This window comes from Ips typographus, linkage group LG5 (genome assembly GCF_016097725.1).
Source record: "Ips typographus isolate SLU linkage group LG5, UJ_Ityp_2.0, whole genome shotgun sequence".
In the NCBI taxonomy this organism is placed as follows: domain Eukaryota; kingdom Metazoa; phylum Arthropoda; class Insecta; order Coleoptera; family Curculionidae; genus Ips; species Ips typographus.
Window position 1 is genome coordinate 1,792,775 of NC_138426.1, and position 12,333 is coordinate 1,805,107.

The 12,333-nt window shown below is 39.1% G+C and overlaps 1 protein-coding gene across 1 annotated transcript in view; it reads right to left on the reverse strand.

Moving 5' to 3' along the window:
* pug (pug C-1-tetrahydrofolate synthase, cytoplasmic) overlaps positions 1–12,333 on the reverse strand; it is a 45,417-nt gene that overhangs the window by 4,887 nt on the left and 28,197 nt on the right. The window contains exons 11-12 of the mRNA XM_081980751.1: positions 5,834–6,262; positions 628–880 (exon numbers count right to left, since the gene is read on the reverse strand). Coding sequence (XP_081836877.1) covers positions 628–880; positions 5,834–6,262 — 682 coding nt within the window. The remainder of the gene's footprint in view (positions 1–627; positions 881–5,833; positions 6,263–12,333) is intronic.

Consider the following 12,333-nt stretch of genomic DNA (forward strand, 5'->3'; position numbering starts at 1 on the left):
GCATGGATTTAGGCGTGAGGCTGAGAGGTTTTTGCTTGACGGGGCGTACTATTCTCTGGACGAATTCTACTCCACTTCTTAAGGCGCCTTGTTCTGTCATAAATTGACCAGGCAGCACTGTTTGTGTTTTTGATCCTCTTTCTCCTCTCTTATACAGGGTAACCTTTTTAGCCTTTTTGTTTTGTTTTTATTTTAATAATTGTAAGGTGTAATTATGTGTGATTCATATTGTATGTGTAGTGTAATAATTATGTATGTTCTTTTTTTGCTGTTTTTGTATGTGTTTCCAGGGCTTTGTCAATGACTTTAAGTTTCTGACAATAAAGCTACTTTTTTGATTGATTGATTGACATTAAAACAATATGGAACATTGGTTTTCCACTAAACTTTTTCTCAACTTTCAACGTCAACTTTGTCTTCTATTTACTATTTCTTTTTTGGATTTAGAGTGAATATTCTCAAAAATAACGAATACTTGTCTAATTTTTTAGCTTGTTCTTCTTAAATATAAAATAAGACAAATTATGGGACATCCTGCTTTCATTGGAATAGAACACAGGCAGTTTGATACAAGATAGTAAACAATCAGATAGGTCGTATATCGCTTAGAAGTTCATTTAAACTTACGTGTGATGGTTGATGGCGACCACAACTGGAACGCCATACTTTTGAGCGTTACTAATGTGTTTGATCGCATTAGGCAATCCAGCTTTGAGCAATTCCAAATTTTCTTGCGTATACTCGACGGCCAGCGGAGCGCCTGTTGTTACTGGAGGTCCGCCTCCATGCATTTTTAACGCTCTCACCGTTACCACAAGCACTACAGCGTTCGGAATGTCGTTGGATGTGCGACATTTAATGTTGAAGAACTTCTCCATTCCTAAATAGAGAAGGACAATTCTCAGAAATTTATCTCTAGAGAATCTAAGCTAAATGATGACAAAATGCACATCAAAAGCAACGAAAAAAAATTATAAATTACAAAATGCCAAGTAGATCTGATCGTGTTTCTTAAAGGAACCACACTGTAAGTAGTGTTTACAGCTATATGGAGTCAAATTTGACAGTTTTTGGCTCCACCAACTGGGGTATTTCGCCAACTCGAAACGTACGAGGCTCAGATAGTTGCGCTAGAGCCCCTAAGCCCCAGAAACACACAAAAAAGGCAAAAAAATGATGTGAAGGAACACTTTCATACTTTTCTTACGTCAAGCGACAGTTGTCATAACTGTCGAAACCCGTTCACCAGTGACCTGAAAGTATAAACTACCAAATAGATGTGTTTCTTTGCGGAATTGCACTGTAAATTACGTTTACAGCTCCATTGAGCCAAATTTGTCAGTTCTGACGTTGAGGAACACTAACGTCATAACTGTCAAATTTCGCTCCACAGAACTGTGCAGTGTGATTTATCCAACCGGTAGAACTATTAATTTCGCGTCACAGCTACGTGATTTTTGACAGCTTTCCGGTGACGTATAAAACATATGAAAATGTCTCCTAATGTCACAAGTGGGTTTTACAGGCGATTTTGTCTCTGACTGTCCTTTCAAACTGTGTTTCAGGCAGATCAAACTTTACTATCATTTTTCTCCCTGACTTTACCTGATTTTGTAGTGTTGTTTATGTCATTAGATAGGCAATTTATTGAAGATTCCAAAAAAGTGCTTAAAACAGTAATTTTCTCATTCCAAGTGGGTTTTACAGGCGATTTTGTCCCTGACTGTCCTTTTAAACTGTGTTTCTGGCAGTTCAAATTTGAACACCCTTTTTCTCTCTATCAAATTTTGTAGTGTTTCTCAAGTTATTGGATAGGAAATTTAATGACGATTCCAAAAATGTACTTAAAACAATCATTTTTTCACTCTAAGTGGGTTTCACAGGCAATTTTGTCCCTGACTGTCCTTTCAAACGGTGTTTCTGGCAGTTCAAATTTTGGCACACTTTTTCTCCCTGACTGTATCAAATTTTGTAGTGTTTCTCAGGTTTTTAAATAAGAAATTTAATGAGGATTCCAAAAATATACTTAAAACAGTAATTTTCTCACTCCAAATGAGTTTTACAGGCGATTTTGTCTCGGACTGTCCTTAAAGACTGCGTTTCTGGCAGTTCAAATTTTGACACCGTTTTTCTCCCTGACTGTATCAAATTTTGGAGTGTTTTTCAGGTTATTGGATAGGAAATTTAATGAGGGATCTAAAAATGTACCTGAAACACTCATTTTCTCACTCCAAGGGGGTTTCACAGGCACTCTTGTCCCTGACTGTCCTTTAAAACTGTGTTTCTGGAAGTTCCAATTTTGACATAGCATTTCGCCCTGGCCGTATCAGATTTTGTAGTGTTTCTCTGGTTTTAAAATAGGAAATTTAATGAGGATTCCAAAAATGTGCTTAAAACAGTCATTTTCTCATTCCAAGTGAGTTTCACAGGCGATTTTATCACTGACTGTCCTTTAAAACTGTGTTTCTGGAAGTTCAAAATGTGGCACAGCTTTTGTCCCTGACTGTATCAAATTTTGTAGTGTTTCTCAGGTTTTTAAATAGGAAATTTAATGAGGATGCTAAAAATGTGCTTAAGACAGTCAGTTTCTCACTCCAAATAGGTTTTACAGGCGATTTTGTCCCTGACTGTCCTTACAAATTGGGTTTCTGGCAGTTCAAATTTTGACAGGGAGAAAAAACCCTGACTGTATCAAATTTTGTAGTGTTTCTCAGGTTATTGGATAGGAAATTTAATGAGGATTCCAAAAATGTCCTTAAAACAGTCATTTTTTTACTTCAAATGGGTTTTACAGGCAAATTTTGTACCTAATTGTCCTTTAAAACTGTGTTTCTGGCAGTTCAAAATTTGACACCGCTTTTTTCTCAACTGTACCAAATCTTGCAGGGATTTTTTAGGTTATTGGTTAGGAAATGAGTATTCCAAAATTGAGCTTAAATCGGTCACGTAACCGTCTAGCTAAATAGTGTTCTACAATCTACTACTAAAAATTTGATGTAAAACGTTTTTCTGAGATTTATGACACTTATTTTGACAATTGTCACTTCATAGTCAAGCTAAATAGTCTTCTGAAATCACGTGACAACTGTCAATAACGTCAAAACTGTCAAATCATGCTCAAAAGTTGCAAAAATCGATGTTTAGAAAAGTTTTCTTGCAGTATTTGATGTAAAACGTGTTTCTGAGATTTATGACATTTATGTTGACCAACCCCTTTTGTGTAGAACATATTTAAATATACAATCGAGTCGATTTTGTCCTTGACTGTACTTTCAAACTGCGTTTCTGGGAGTTTTGACACCGCTTTTCTCCCTGACTGTACCAAATCTTGTAGTGTTTTTTCAGCGTATGGGATAGAAAATTTAATGAGGATTCCAAAAATGTGCTTAAAACAGTCATTTTCTCACTCCAAGTGGGTTTTACAGGGAATTTTGTCCCTGACTGTCCTTTCAAATTGCCTTTCGGGCAGATCAAATTTTGACACTGTTTTTCTCTCTGACTGTACCAAATTTTGTATTATTTTCTAAGTGTATGGGATAAAAAATTTAATGAGAATTCCAAAAATGTGATTAAAACAGTAATTTTTTCACTCCAAGTGGGTTTTACAGCGATTTTGTCACTGATTGTCCTTTCAAACTGTGTTTCAGGCAGATCAAACTTTGCTACCACTTTTCTCCCTGACTTTACCTGATTTTGTAGCGTTGTTTATGTCATTAGATAGGCAATTTAATGAGGATTCCAAAAAAGTGCTTAAAACAGTAATTTTCTCATTCCAAGTGGGTTTTATAGTCGATTTTGTCCTTGACTGTCCTTTCAAACTGTGTTTCTGGGAGTTTAAACTCTGACACCGCTTTTCTCCCTGACTGTACCAAATCTTGTAGTGTTTTTTCAGCGTATGGGATAGAAAATTTAATGAGGATTCCAAAAATGTGCTTAAAACAGTCATTTTCTCACTCCAAGTGGGTTTTACAGGGAATTTTGTCCCTGACTGTCCTTTCAAATTGCCTTTCGGGCAGATCAAATTTTGACACTGTTTTTCTCTCTGACTGTACCAAATTTTGTATTATTTTCTAAGTGTATGGGATAAAAAATTTAATGAGAATTCCAAAAATGTGATTAAAACAGTAATTTTTTCACTCCAAGTGGGTTTTACAGCGATTTTGTCACTGACTGTCCTTTCAAACTGTGTTTCAGGCAGATCAAACTTTGCTACCACTTTTCTCCCTGACTTTACCTGATTTTGTAGCGTTGTTTATGTCATTAGATAGGCAATTTAATGAGGATTCCAAAAAAGTGTTTAAAACAGTAATTTTCTCATTCCAAGTGGGTTTTATAGTCGATTTTGTCCTTGACTGTCCTTTCAAACTGTGTTTCTGGGAGTTTAAACTCTGACACCGCTTTTCTCCTTGACTGTATCAAATCTTGTAGTGTTTTTTCAGCGTATGAGATAGAAAATTTAATGAGGATTCCAATAATGTGCTTAAAACAGTAATTTTCTTACTCCAAGTGGGTTTTACAGGCAATTCTGTCCCTGACTGTCCTTTCAAACTGTGTTTCGGTCAGATCAAATTTTGACACTGTTTTTCTCTCTGACTGTACCAAATTTCGTACTATTTTCTAAGTGTATGGGATAAAAAATTTAATGAGGATTCCAAAGAAGTGCCTACAACAGTCATTTTCTCACTCTAAGTGGGTTTTACAAGGAATTTCGACAGTGACTGTCCTTTTAAACTGTGTTTCAGGCAGTTCAAACTTTGATACCACTTTTCTCCCTGACTTCTCTTGATTTTGGAGTGTTAATTTTTGTCATTAGATAGCAAATTTAATGAGGAGTCCAAAAATGTGCTTAAAACAATCATTTTGTCACTCCAAGTGGGTTTTACAGGCGATTTTGTCACCGACTGTCCTTTCAAACTGTGTTTCAGGCAGTTCAAAGTTTGATAGCACTTTTCTCCCTGACTTCTCTTGATTTTGGAGTAATTTTTTATGTATTAGATAGCAAATTTAATGAGTATTCCAAAAATGTGCTTAAAACAGTAATTTTCTCGCTCTTAGTGAGTTTTACAGGATATCGTCCCTCTGGCAGATCAAATTTTGACACTGCTTTTTTCCCTGACTGTACCAAATTTTGTATTGTTTTTTTAGCGCATGGGATAGAAAATTTAATGAGTATTCCAAAAAAGTGCTTGAAACAGTCATTTTCCCACTCTAAGTGGGTTTTACAGGAAATTTCGTTCCTGACTGTCCTTTTAAATTGTGTTTCAGGCAGTTCAAACTTTGATATCACTTTTCTCGCTGACTTTACCTGATTTTGTAGTGTTTTCTTATGTCATTAGATACTACTACTGTCACTAACTACAATAATCTGAAACCGGTTCAATTTACGAACATTAAGTTCATCCTACTGATCGGGTTAACTCGATCACACTCTCCGAAAAGTCATAACTGTTAAATTTTACGTCTTAAACTGTAATTTAACGTCACAAATAACAATTTGCGGCGTGATTCGTCAAATAGACGCGACTATTTGACAGTTTACAGTTTTGGCACTGTTTAATGAGGTTTGACAGTCGGATAAGTCGATACACGTCATAGCTAGTTCAGTTCGGCAAAGTGGCACACGTTTATTCAACTACACGGAATCAAGAGTTTTGGCATTGGCAACGTTGATTAGAATGTAATTTTCAAAATATTTGTATACAAATTAAATTCAAAGCGAATTTACCACTTTCCGTAGATTCTTTGTGAGGAAAATTATTTTATTTTTAAATAAAAACTTGGTTGAAAAAAAAGTGGTTGAATTTTAGTTAACATAATAAAAATGTAAATTTACCAATATCCGAAGCGAATCCAGCTTCAGTCAACACCAGCCCATCAGATCCGACCAATTTCAAAGCGATTTTATCTGCGATAATCGAGTTGGATCCGTGGGCGATATTGGCAAACGGTCCGGCGTGCACAAGCACCGGAGAACCTTCCAACGTTTGCATCATGGTGGGTTCGATGGCGTCCTTAAGTAAAACCAACAAAGCTCCGGTCATTCCTAAATCGTCCGCAGTAACAGGATTCCCGCTCCTATCAAAACCAACCACCATTCTGGCCAATCTATCTTTGAAATCGGCCAAATCCTTTGCCAGAGCCAATATCGCCATAATTTCACTTGCTACGGTGATCATAAAGCCTGTTTTTCGTGTTAAACCCTTCTCGGTCGGTGATTGGCCTACGGTGATCTCTCTAAGGTAACGGTCGTTAATATCCAGCACTGAAAAAAAATGGAAAATCAACTACAGGGTGGCCCATAAGTCCCTTAAAATTAAAAAAAATATTTAAAAAAATCTAATTACATTATAAAATAGCTATTTATGTAACCAGTTACGAAAAGATAGATTTTGTGTAACGAATGAATGTTTGTAGGGCGAGCGCAGCGAGGTCCTACAATTTGAATGAGTTACACAATAAGACATTTTCGAAACGTGTTGCATACATAATTTTTTCTAATTTTGACCAAAAAGCGGTAAAAACCATCTTTTAAAGTGATTTAACACAAATATTCACTTTCATAGCACCTTGTATAAACAGTGACAACGACATGTTATGATGGATGTCGCCCATATGTTTCTACGGAAATGCATAAAAACAGGGAGTGATGAAATGAACTTTTCATAACTAGTTACATAAAGTGATACTTTATGTAACTAGTTACATAAAGTAAAACGTTTTGTCACTCTAATCAGTTTTGAAAAGTGTCACTTTATATGCCAAAATTAGAAAAAATATTTTTATGTTGTAGTAATCCGCATATAATGGTCAAAACCAGCATAGATCGATTCCGCTGCTGTTCTAGTCTGCATAATTGTTACTTTTGAGCCATTCTACGTCTGTTGGAACCACATTGGACGCTGAATTTGGTTCGTTCATGATCAATTTGTGCCAAATTATATTATTTCGTCACAAAACCAGCAAAGATCGATTCCGCTGCTGTTTTAGTCTGCAGAATTGTTACTTTTGAGTCATTCTACGTCTATTGGGACTACATTGGACGCTGAATTTGGCTCGTTCGTGGTCAATCTGTGCCAAATTGTATTCTTTCATCTCAAAACCGGCAAGGATCGATTCCGCTGTTGTTCTAGTCTGCATAATTGTTACTTTTGAGCCATTCTACGTTTGTTGGGACCAGATGGCACGCTGAATTTGGCTCGTTCGTGGTTAATCTGTACCAAATTGTATTCTTTCGTCTCAAAACCAGCAAAGATCGATTCCGCTTTTGTTCTAGTCTACAGAATTGTTACTTTTGAGCCATTCTACGTCTGTTGGGACCACATCGGACGCTGAATTTGGCTCGTTCGTGGTCAATCTGTGCTAAATTGTATTCTTTCGTCTCAAAACCAGCAAAGATCGATTCCGCTGCTGCTTTAGCTGTATAATTGTTACTTTTGAGCCATTCTACGTCTGTTTGGGACTACATTGGACGCTGAATTTGGTTCGTTCCTGGTCAATCTGTGCCAATGTGTATTCTTTCGTCTTAAAACCGGCAAAGATCGATTCCGCTTTTGTTCTAGTCTACAGAATTGTTACTTTTGAGTCATTCTACGTCTATTGGGACTACATTGGACGCTGAATTTGGCTCGTTCGTGGTCAATCTGTGCCAAATTGTATTCTTTCGTCTCAAAACCGGCAAAAATCGATCCCGCTGTTGTTCTAGTCTACAGAATTGTTACTTTTGAGCCATTCTACGTCTGTTGGGACTACATTGGACGCTGAATTTGGTTCGTTCGTGATCAATCTGTGCCAAATTGTATTCTTTCGTCTCAAAACCGGCAAAAATCGATCCCGCTGTTGTTCTAGTCTACAGAATTGTTACTTTTGAGCCATTCTACGTTTGTTGGGACCAGATGGCACGCTGAATTTGGCTCGTTCGTGGTTAATCTGTACCAAATTGTATTCTTTCGTCTCAAAACCAGCAAAGATCGATTCCGCTGCTGTTCTAGTCTGCATAATTGTTACTTTTGAGCCATTCTACGTCTGTTGGAACCACATTGGACGCTGAATTTGGCTCGTTCGTGGTCAATCTGTGCCAAATTGTATTCTTTCGTCTCAAAACCAGCAAGGATCGATTCCGCTGTTGTTCTAGTCTGCAGAATTGTTACTTTTGAGCCATTCTACGTTTGTTGGGACCAGATGGCACGCTGAATTTGGCTCGTTCGTGGTTAATCTGTACCAAATTGTATTCTTTCGTCTCAAAACCAGCAAAGATCGATTCCGCTGTTGTTCTAGTCTGCATATTTGTTACTTTTGAGCCAGTGGGTTTGTTGGGACTACATTGGACGCTGAGTTTGGCTCGTTCGTGGTCAATCTGTGCCAAATTGTATTCTTTCGTCTCAAAACCAGCAAGGATCGATTCCGCTGTTGTTCTAGTCTGCAGAATTGTTACTTTTGAGCCATTCTACGTTTGTTGGGACCAGATGGCACGCTGAATTTGGCTCGTTCGTGGTTAATCTGTACCAAATTGTATTCTTTCGTCTCAAAACCAGCAAAGATCGATTCCGCTGTTGTTCTAGTCTGCATATTTGTTACTTTTGAGCCAGTGGGTTTGTTGGGACTACATTGGACGCTGAGTTTGGCTCGTTCGTGGTCAATCTGTGCCAAATTGTATTCTTTCGTCTCAAAACCAGCAAGGATCGATTCCGCTGTTGTTCTAGTCTGCAGAATTGTTACTTTTGAGCCATTCTACGTTTGTTGGGACCAGATGGCACGCTGAATTTGGCTCGTTCGTGGTTAATTTGTACCAAATTGTATTCTTTCGTCTCAAAACCAGCAAAGATCGATTCCGCTTTTGTTCTAGTCTACAGAATTGTTACTTTTGAGCCATTCTACGTCTGTTGGGACCACATCGGACGCTGAATTTGGCTCGTTCGTGGCCAATCTGTGCTAAATTGTATTCTTTCGTCTGAAAACCAGCAAAGATCGATTCCGCTGGTGTTCTAGTCTGCAGAATTGTTACTTTTGAGCCATTCTACGTCTGTTTGGGACTACATTGGACGCTGAATTTGGTTCGTTCCTGGTCAATCTGTGCCAATGTGTATTCTTTCGTCTTAAAACCGGCAAAGATCGATTCCGCTTTTGTTCTAGTCTACAGAATTGTTACTTTTGAGCCATTCTACGTCTGTTGGGACCACATCGGACGCTGAATTTGGCTCGTTCGTGGTCAATCTGTGCTAAATTGTATTCTTTCGTCTCAAAACCAGCAAAGATCGATTCCGCTGGTGTTCTAGTCTGCAGAATTGTTACTTTTGAGCCATTGTACGTCTGTTGGGACCACATCGGACGCTGAATTTGGCTCGTTCGTGGTCAATCTGTGCCAAATTGTATTCTTTCGTCTCAAAACCAGCAAGGATCGATTCCGCTGGTGTTCTAGTCTGCAGAATTGTTACTTTTGAGCCATTCTACGTCTGTTGGGACCACATCGGACGCTGAATTTGGCTCGTTCGTGGTCAATCTGTGCCAAATTGTATTCTTTCATCTCAAAACCGGCAAGGATCGATTCCGCTGTTGTTCTAGTCTGCATAATTGTTACTTTTGAGCCATTCTACGTCTGTTGGGACCCCATCGGACGCTGAATTTGGCTCGTTCGTGGTCAATCTGTGCCAAATTGTATTCTTTCGTCTCAAAACCATCAAAGATCGATTCCGCTGTTGTTCTAGTCTGCATAATTGTTACTTTTGAGCCATTCTACGTTTGTTGGGACCAGATGGCACGCTGAATTTGGCTCGTTCGTGGTCAATCTGTGCTAAATTGTATTCTTTCGTCTCAAAACCAGCAAAGATCGATTCCGCTGCTGTTCTAGTCTGCAGAATTGTTACTTTTGAGCCATTGTACGTCTGTTGGGACCACATCGGACGCTGAATTTGGCTCGTTCGTGGTCAATCTGTGCCAAATTGTATTCTTTCGTCTCAAAACCAGCAAGGATCGATTCCGCTGGTGTTCTAGTCTGCAGAATTGTTACTTTTGAGCCATTCTACGTCTGTTGGGACCACATCGGACGCTGAATTTGGCTCGTTCGTGGTCAATCTGTGCCAAATTGTATTCTTTCATCTCAAAACCGGCAAGGATCGATTCCGCTGTTGTTCTAGTCTGCATAATTGTTACTTTTGAGCCATTCTACGTCTGTTGGGACCCCATCGGACGCTGAATTTGGCTCGTTCGTGGTCAATCTGTGCCAAATTGTATTCTTTCGTCTCAAAACCATCAAAGATCGATTCCGCTGTTGTTCTAGTCTGCATAATTGTTACTTTTGAGCCATTCTACGTTTGTTGGGACCAGATGGCACGCTGAATTTGGCTCGTTCGTGGTCAATCTGTGCTAAATTGTATTCTTTCGTCTCAAAACCAGCAAAGATCGATTCCGCTGCTGTTCTAGTCTGCAGAATTGTTACTTTTGAGCCATTCTACGTCTGTTGGGACCACATCGGACGCTGAATTTGGCTCGTTCGTGGTCAATCTGTGCCAAATTGTATTCTTTCGTCTCAAAACCGGCAAAAATCGATCCCGCTGTTGTTCTAGTCTACAGAATTGTTACTTTTGAGCCATTCTACGTCTGTTGGGACCACATCGGACGCTGAATTTGGCTCGTTCGTGGTCAATCTGTGCTAAATTGTATTCTTTCGTCTCAAAACCAGCAAAGATCGATTCCGCTGGTGTTCTAGTCTGCAGAATTGTTACTTTTGAGTCATTCTACGTCTATTGGGACTACATTGGACGCTGAATTTGGCTCGTTCGTGGTCAATCTGTGCCAAATTGTATTCTTTCATCTCAAAACCGGCAAGGATCGATTCCGCTATTGTTCTAGTCTGCATAATTGTTACTTTTGAGCCATTCTACGTCTGTTGGGACCACATCGGACGCTGAATTTGGCTCGTTCGTGGTCAATCTGTGCCAAATTGTATTCTTTCGTCTCAAAACCATCAAAGATCGATTCCGCTGTTGTTCTAGTCTGCATAATTGTTACTTTTGAGCCATTCTACGTCTGTTGGGACCACATCGGACGCTGAATTTGGCTCGTTCGTGGTCAATCTGTGCCAAATTGTATTCTTTCGTCTCAAAACCATCAAAGATCGATTCCGCTGTTGTTCTAGTCTGCATAATTGTTACTTTTGAGCCATTCTACGTTTGTTGGGACCAGATGGCACGCTGAATTTGGCTCGTTCGTGGTCAATCTGTGCTAAATTGTATTCTTTCGTCTCAAAACCAGCAAAGATCGATTCCGCTGCTGTTCTAGTCTGCAGAATTGTTACTTTTGAGTCATTCTACGTCTATTGGGACTACATTGGACGCTGAATTTGGCTCGCTCGTGGTCAATCTGTGCTAAAATGTATTCTTTCGTCTCCAAACCAGCAAAGATCGATTCCGCTGCTGCTTTAGCTGTATAATTGTTACTTTTGAGCCATTCTACGTCTGTTTGGGACTACATTGGACGCTGAATTTGGTTCGTTCCTGGTCAATCTGTGCCAATGTGTATTCTTTCGTCTTAAAACCTGCAAAGATCGATTCCGCTTTTGTTCTAGTCTGCATAATTGTTACTTTTGAGCCATTCTACGTCTGTTGGGACCACATCGGACGCTGAATTTGGCTCGTTCGTGGTCAATCTGTGCCAAATTGTATTCTTTAAAGCAAGGCAAAGGCAAGGATCGATTCCGCTGTTGTTCTAGTCTGCATATTTGTTACTTTTGAGCCAGTGGGTCTGTTGGGACTACATTGGACGCTGAATTTGGTTCGTTCGTGATCAATCTGTGCCAAATTATATTATTTCGTCACAAAACCAGCAAAGATCGATTCCGCTTTTGTTCTAGTCTACAGAATTGTTACTTTTGAGCCATTCTACGTCTGTTGGGACCACATCGGACGCTGAATTTGGCTCGTTCGTGGCCAATCTGTGCTAAATTGTATTCTTTCGTCTGAAAACCAGCAAAGATCGATTCCGCTGTTGTTCTAGTCTGCATAATTGTTACTTTTTGCATAATTGACTTACTTTTTGAAAATTACATCATCTAAATGTAATCCATCACTGCGCGGCACGTAAACTCCGTAATGCTTGTCATTTCTCGTCGGATATATTCTTTCAGCACAACAATTGACCGCGCGGGTTGGTTTCGAACACTTTACTTTTAAGATAACCCCATAAGAAGAAGTTCATTGGGCTCAGATCCGGACTACGTAGTGGCCACAGAATGTCTCCTCTTCGAGAGATCACTTTACTAGGGAAAAGTTGACGGACGATGGGCACCGCATCTTGTAGGGGTGAAGATGTAAGTTTTTCTTTAGAACCTACTGTAAGGAT